The sequence below is a fragment of the Cebidichthys violaceus genome, unplaced genomic scaffold (assembly GCF_023349555.1).
Source record: "Cebidichthys violaceus isolate CVI_PGR_0920_01 unplaced genomic scaffold, fCebVio1.0.p SCAF_22, whole genome shotgun sequence".
NCBI lineage: Eukaryota > Metazoa > Chordata > Actinopteri > Perciformes > Stichaeidae > Cebidichthys > Cebidichthys violaceus.
The window spans coordinates 1,680,688-1,688,350 of NW_027176395.1; the positions used below are offsets into that span (position 1 = coordinate 1,680,688).

Consider the following 7,663-nt stretch of genomic DNA (forward strand, 5'->3'; position numbering starts at 1 on the left):
GTCTTCACATGTGTGGGGCACCAGAGTAGAACCTGCAGCACCAGAGTGCCATTAGAAGGTCAGTTAAGTGTACTTTTCTGTAACTGATAACTCACCTCTCACGTCTTTTTTTTTTTTTGGGGGGGGGGGGTGGGGGGGGGGGGGGGGGGGTTGTGCCAACCCCGCTGGTGTTCCCGGTGAAGGAAACACTGAGGTGTGCAGGCCTCCCCGTGAAGAGGAGAACTAGCATTTAGTCGAGAGAGATGATCCTGTTTTATCCCCTCTGCGTCGTCTACTGGGGACCCGGACCTGATGTTGGTCATGTGATCCAACGAAAGCATCGTTTAATGTACATAAGACTGGGAGAGTCACATGACCCGTTTGTAACGTCACACACACACAAACTGCTAATTGTTATGTGCTTTCAATGATTGTACTTTTCTAAGAATCTTCTTCTCTCTTTTTTTTTTTTTTTTTTTTTTTTAATAAGCGTAGTTTTTTTTGATTATTCTGCAGGGTTTTTGGATTACTGTAAAGTCTCGACCGCGTTTCAATACAAGAAGTCAAACCGATGTCGGTTCATCCGTTCACTCGGCTCGCTGAAGACGAGTCACTCTTCTTCTTGTAACGTGATCGGTTCTCTGCTCAGAGTTTAAAGCCAGACTGTACTTCCACCACGAATAAGAGTGGGAAACCGGAAAAGTAGTTCCATAAATGGCAAATCCTCAAGTCGGGAGGGGGAAATGTGAAAAACACGCGCCGCAAATTCAGACAAAAGTTGCTTTGTGAACAGTAGTATGTGGGTACTGTTAAGTGTTGACCATGTACCACTGTTTTGTTGAATTAATGAATAATTTTGTCAAAGGAATTCAACAATGGATCCAGGATGATTCCGTCTCTCCCACAAAGCTGGCTGAAATGAATTTGGAACTATTTGTTGTCTATTTTCTAGAAGTCAGTTTCTTAAAGAAATGTGATCTGAGGACTTGTTTTGTGGAGGATTTAGAACAGGAAGGAAGGAAACGTTCACTACTTAACTCACCCACAGTAGTAAATAGCTTGTCAGCTCGTTCCATTAAAACTTAAAACAGCATTATTGACAATAGTGTATTATATAAGGATCTAGAGATTTTCTTCTTTTCGCTCAAAACCAATACAAATGTGATCATACTGTAGGTTTTTCTTGCTTTGTTAAAATGTGTTTGTCCTCCTTTCACTCCTGCCGTCCGGGTGTCTCTTCCTGAGGACCGTTGAATTTAAATAATCATCGATCTCCGACGCCTCTGGATATGTAGTTGCCTGTTTTTGTGCACAAAGCCCCTCATTCTCTTGTCCATGTTGAATTGTAAATATGTTCATTTGCTTTATTTATGTTTTGATGCCGTGATCAATCCTTCTGGGGGTTGGTGTTATTATCAATGCTCTTCCTGTGATGGAGCGCGTTGGAATATGATGACTTCTTACAAGTCTAAATTTAATAAACCGTTCTATACCGTTTGTACAGTTGTGTGTCCTTGGTGTGCAGTCTGTGGGTTGATGTTGGGCAGTTTGATCGTTCTGGATTTTACTATTAACCACCAAAGTTATGGCTTTCATCAAAAAAAACAAAAAAAACAGAAATATCAGTCCTATGAATAATTTACACTGGTTTGGTGTGACTTAAAAATTGCTGTATGTGGATATGTAATATTTGTATGTCAAGCTGTGTTTGTACAGCGAACAGAAGCGGTAGTTTAATGACAAGCAATACTGAAATAAACCTGGGAAAGATTAGACGAGAAAGACCCTCAAAACATTATGAAACTATAACAAAATATCTATTTTTGTGAAATTATGTCCTAGAAAAATGCCACACATTTTGAAGCATGTAGCCAACTACATGCAAAAATTCATACACATGAAATTAAGGCAGAAAAGCACACCTTTTATATGTCAATAAAATGATTAAAGGGCCTGCACACTCACAGGGGATTAAGTTATTCCTTAATCTTAAACTTAACCACTTACTAGCTTTTAAAAAAAACAACTTTCAAGCACATCTCATGGTCTTCATCAGGGGATGGAGTTGGACATAATTAAATTGGCAGCTTATCGATAAACTGTTGAATACTTCTCTTTTCGCTGATGAAGTCCCTGAGAAGGTGCGGTTGAAAGCCCTGAGAAGATAAATAGTAAGTGGACCTTGAGTTGTGACTATTTAGTGAAACTTCTTAATACTTAAATCAAGAAGTTATTTGCATTCAATAACTACTGCTTCACAAATAATGCGTGGTGTCAAAGCATTATAGTGTAAATGCTCATAAAATATTTTTTTACCTTTTTTAATATTAAAATAATCACAAAACAATCCCAGATTCATGTTTCATATTAACAGAATAAGCGATGAAAGACGCCATTTATGAGAAAATATTACTGAAAAGAAAATGACAAGCTCGCATGTAAAGGGGCGGGGCTTCTGCTATCAAAATAAAAGTTTAAAGTCTTGCGCGCTTCGCCCCCCCCCCCCCCCCCCCCCCCCCCCCACCACTCCCCCGGTTGCGCATTTCCGCTGCCATAACGTCACTTCTGGATGTCAATATGCGGCTCGGTGCGGCGCTGGGAAACGGAACCACTGGAAAGATGTAAACCAAGTATCCAGCGGAAGACAAGCCTCAACGAAGACACGCTAACCGTAACCACCGGGGGGTGGGGGGGGGGGAGAACCGTACCCTAAACGCCCGATAAACGTGACCCACAACATAAACCTGCAGCTCGCTCGGTGAGTCGCTGTCTACCCCCCCGAAGCAGCGGAGCGCTTTTGCCTCAAAGCAGCCATCTTTTTGTGCAGAGAAATGGACGCGGCGACGCGGCGGGCCTGCTTCGGCTCTGGCCGGAACCGGAGCCGGAGCCTGCTGATGCCGACCACCGCGCTCCTGCTCTCGGTTGTCGGGCTGCTCTCCGGCGCCGCCGAGGCGAAGGAGTGCGACAAACCCTGTATGAACGGCCAGTGCAACGCAGCCACCGGCAACTGTGTGTGCGTCCCCGGCTGGGTTGGGGACCAATGCCAGCACTGCGGAGGGAGATTCAGGTACCGTGAACGCACCGGCAGAATACAGAGCATGCTGTTATCACTTAAAGACGTGGTGGGGTTATGTCGTCTACGTCCGCTTTACTGTGTGGCCCTAACGTTTGATAGAGAAGAGATGCCGAGCAGTGCTCACCTGAGGCACTACTACTACTACTACTACTACTACTACTACTACTACTACTACTACTGCTTGTACTACACTTCTCCTGGTTCAAATACAGTATCTTCACGTTTTTATACATGCAACATAGTGCAACTGTGTCATTCGGATGCCCATGATGAGGTATAAGTGGCTTACAGTTGACCATTACTGAGCTTCAGTGTCTTAAGTCTTCACGGGTGTCTTCATCTTGTCTTCAGTCATCACCCCACTGTACTATACTGTACTACTATACACGTCCCTGAGTGTGAAGGAACTACATTAACCATAGTAGTGCTGGGGTTTATTTCCTATATCTAGACACGTTGTGATGTATTCCCACATACAATATCCCAGAGGATCTGTCATCTGAATGCTCGTTTTGTCCGACCAGCAGCTTTAAACCCAAAGGTGTTCATCTAAAAATGACAAGAAACAAGCAAAAAAAAAACATATTTAAATGATGGTCAGAATTGTTATTTTCCCTTCTATTGACTAATTGATTAACCACTTCATCATTTTTGGAAGTCATGCACTCGAACCCTTTCTATTCGATGCTGTCATGCATCCCAGCCAGGTGTTTGTTCCCAGTTGCGTTAAGCCAGAAACACGCGTGTCGTTTTGTAACTGTAAGAACCACGACGGCTGCTGGGAGACATGAGCGGAGAAGCGTTGACCAGCTCTGGTTCAGACCTGGGTCTGTGTGTGTCGTCCAGTGAAGGCCCCGCTGACGTGTTCAGATAACAGCAGCAGCTCGGAGGGGGTCAAAGCATGGGGGGGACGGGGGACGGGGGACAGGGACACTTCACAGCCGAGCCAGCTGGTGTCTGTTGGTGGAACTCGTGGAAAGAGGTGGGGAGGACTTAATAAAAACCAATAATAAATCCCTTCTCTCTCTCTCTCTCTCTCTCTCTCTCTCTCTCTCTCTCTCTCTCTCTCTCTCTCTCTGCTTCACACCTACGTTTGCTTCCTGTCCAGGCCCTCACCTCGTTATTTAGAGGAAGCACGGCGACACTACAGGCCATGAAAAGGTGTCAAACGTCGATAAGAACAGTCGGGCCGCCGTCGCTGCCGCACATCTCGTCCTCTGCGCTTCATTAAAGTGTCACTTCACGTTACCGGAGTGTGTGTGTGTGTGTGTGTGTGTGTGTGTGTTAGTGGTGAGGATAATGGTCCGCGGTGCCTGATGACAGCACTATCGTTTAGACAAAGTCAGTGATGATTACACCGTGGGTCAGTTCACGCCTGACTCTACCCTTCTAGTGACACAAACAAGCATCTAATAAGAAAAACTGCTTTTTTTTCCTTCTTTTTTTGACTTGAGTGAGTCAAATTCAAGCTCAAATAGAAATCTTATACTTCATGCTGGGATTTTTTTTGGGTTGTAAGCAAGCTGATCCTGTTCCAACATTGTGATGAGCTGGCATGTCTGTGCAGCTGAAATGTGTCCATCAGGGTTGTGTCTTTTAGGAGATCCTGACCGATTCTCCTTTTCTTTTTTTTAAATTAATTTGATATTCTCTTGTCCTGCTGTCTCAGCTTATTGCCGGCCCAGCAGGTCGTAGAGCCGCAGAGCTGGTGGTGGTGCTGGTGGTGCTGGTGGTGGTGGTGGGTGGGCATGCTGCGTTATGCATCCTCATGAAATCGGTCATGGTCAAAGAAAGGGAAGCCGGATCTGTTTGCACATCAGTGCGGCCGATTGCTGAGCGTATCTGGACCAGGTAGAACAGAGTCTGAACGGCTGCTGAGCGTCTTAACGCTGCAGAACGACGGCGGTGAGACGACGAGCTGGAAACTACAAATGTTTTGTAGACATTTGTAGTTCATTGAATTGTCAGAGTTGTGCTCGTTGTGGCTCAGCCGGTTGGAGAGCGGTTCGGTCATTCATTGGAGGGTTGGTGGATCTATTCCGGCTTCTCCTTTCCTACATGTCCAAGTGTCTTTGAGCAAGAAGCTGAACCACTAAGTGCTGCGTAATGTGTGTAAAGTGTGTAATGTGTGTAAAGTGTGTATCTGCGGAGATAAGGATGTTTATTGTCGTCGTAAAATTATACAACGAAATTCAGTCGTTGACTCGTCAGTCAGTACCCGACACGTCTGGAATCTACAGACTTTGTTTGTTCAGATCCCTTGCAAAAATCACACCATAATCATATTATTTTTTTTTTAAACAAAATGAGAATAACGATGTGAAAATGATCCGACCCACCCACTATATATTCAATCAATTAATTCGGCACAAATGTATTTGTCACACTTTACCTTCGCCGGGCTGCCAGCGTGTAACAGCTGTGAGTAGACCAACGGCAGCCATGTTTGTTGTTTACGTTCAACGCTGGTCATTTCGGGGGCGTGGCTTTGGAGGGAGGCCCGAAGGGCTGTCGGCGTTGACGACTCGGCGTCTTTACGTTTGAAGAGTTGGAAACGCGAGGCTGGATCTATGTTTTTTGGGGGGGATGAATCATCTAGCCTACTCTTGCTGGTTTCTTCAGTGTCGATTAATGATTAAAACAATTTTGATGATGTATTCATCTTTCAGGGTCCAGCTTCTCCAATGTGAGGATGCGTCGTTTCATTTCGCATCACCGTAAACTGAATATCCGTCTTCACGGACTGCTGCTCAGACAAAAATCTGTTCAGAATCACCCTGGGCTGTGGAAACGCGTAGCGTGAACTTCTAAACTCGACAATAATCGCTCATTAAAAACAAAAAATGGCCCAGTGTTCCAACCATTAGGTATCCACTCCTGCACTCGCTGACCGACACACCGGCCCTTAGCGCTCGAGTTGGTCTCTCAAGTCTCTGAGGGGATTATTAAAGTTGAACTTTTGGGTTTGTCTCCTCTTCCAGCTGCTTCTCAGTAGCAGCATGTAGTTCTCTGTTGTCTGTTCTAGAGCTCTGCTGTAGACGCCGTGCTGCTCGTCTGCTGGAGGACTGATAGTCTGACCCTGAACTCCACTAATAACACAGCCGGGCTCTGACTCTGCAGCGTGATCCGTGGCGCTGATTATCATTAAATGTAACGGTAGACGTTCTGCGGTGCCACATCGGCCTGGAATCGGCGCCGTGTTGTTTTGTGAGCGCGCTCAAAGGGCCCGATGGTTTTCTGAGGCCGTGTTTAGCATACGCACAATGCTGCCATACAACGCCGGCTGAATGCTGGTAAAAAAAGCAGCCTTCTGTGGCAGGGTCCGGCCAAGACGGAGACCCGGCTAGAGCCGTGAGGGCCAAAATCAACATGAAGGAGGAGAGGGGGGGGGGAGGGGGGGGGGGGAGAAACAGACTGTGTGTTTTTGTTGTTTTTATGGCGTGAACATCAGATTTAGTTTTTCCTCTGAGGATATGTTGAACGTGTTCTTGTTTTCAGGGCGTTTTTCTGCCTCTTATTACACAGTTGATAGGGAATGTGTGGACAGACGGAGATGGAGAACAGCATGCAGCAAAGCTCTCCGGGCTGGAATTAAACGGCGCACTTCAGCTCCTCGATGGAGACGCATTGACCTCCTCAAAATCTAGGCCCACTGTAATCTTTTCAGCAGAAATCCACCCCTGAGATCAGCCAATGCCACCATGTTTTGAGTTAATGGTAAATCTGTCTGGAGTTGACTTTTGTCGTAGATTCTCAGAACCCCCATTAACCGTAAAATGTCAATTCTATATGTGAAGAGCTCCTTTTGTCCGGTTCACCGTCGCACAGAACGCGCCTCCTTCACGTCCGGCCCTCCAGCGGGGATTCCCAGTTGGCCATAAGTATGGCTCTTAATGTTCGCCCGGATGTTGCCGTGAGGCTGAACCGTGGAACGTATCAGATTATCAGATCATGGCCACAAAGGTCAGCTTCATGCCTATTGGCACCAAGAGGTCACAGAAACACGCCACTGTACTTTTGATTAGATCTGCCTGGATCATCTGATGACTTTAATTTGTTCTTGAGGAGGATCTCAGTTATGAGCCACAGTTTGCTCTGCAGTGCATCTTCACTTCCCCCCCCCAAAAAACCCTCTAATGCAGTTATGGTGTAACTCTTTGCCAACTAACTGAACTTCCTGCTCGTCTTTATTGAGATCAGCAAAGATCAGTCAATTATTCATATTCCCAATTATTTGAATCATTCAAGATGTCGACTCCTGACCAGGGGTGTAGCGTGTGTACATGTCGGTATCTTTCCTCTGAGGCCTCAGAGTGACTTTTTTTTGGGGTGTTTTCAGGTTCACAGCTCTCTTGTGTCGTCTCTCGTGTTGGTCCACGTCATCCATCCTCTGGCGTCTCTCTGACGCTCTCTGAAGGCTGACCTCTATGAAAGGCCCCGCCGAGCGTCGGTCCCCCTGCAGAGCCCACCGGCCCTCGCTGCTGTGCTACTGATTCCTTCTGTTTTCAGCCGACTGGTGCAGAGGCAGAGAGGTCCGCCCCGCCCCTCTCCCACAGAGTCACAGATGGAGTTTAGCAAGTTTTACATGCGGTTAACTGGACGATGGAT

At 46.1% G+C, this 7,663-nt stretch overlaps 1 protein-coding gene across 1 annotated transcript in view; it reads left to right on the forward strand.

Annotated features, from left to right (window-relative positions):
- Positions 1–7,006: 7,006 nt before the first annotated feature.
- atrn (attractin) overlaps positions 7,007–7,663 on the forward strand; it is a 104,031-nt gene continuing 103,374 nt past the window's right edge. Inside the window, exon 1 of the mRNA XM_068718130.1 lies at positions 7,007–7,047. Within this exon, the coding sequence (XP_068574231.1) occupies positions 7,007–7,047 (41 nt within the window). The remainder of the gene's footprint in view (positions 7,048–7,663) is intronic.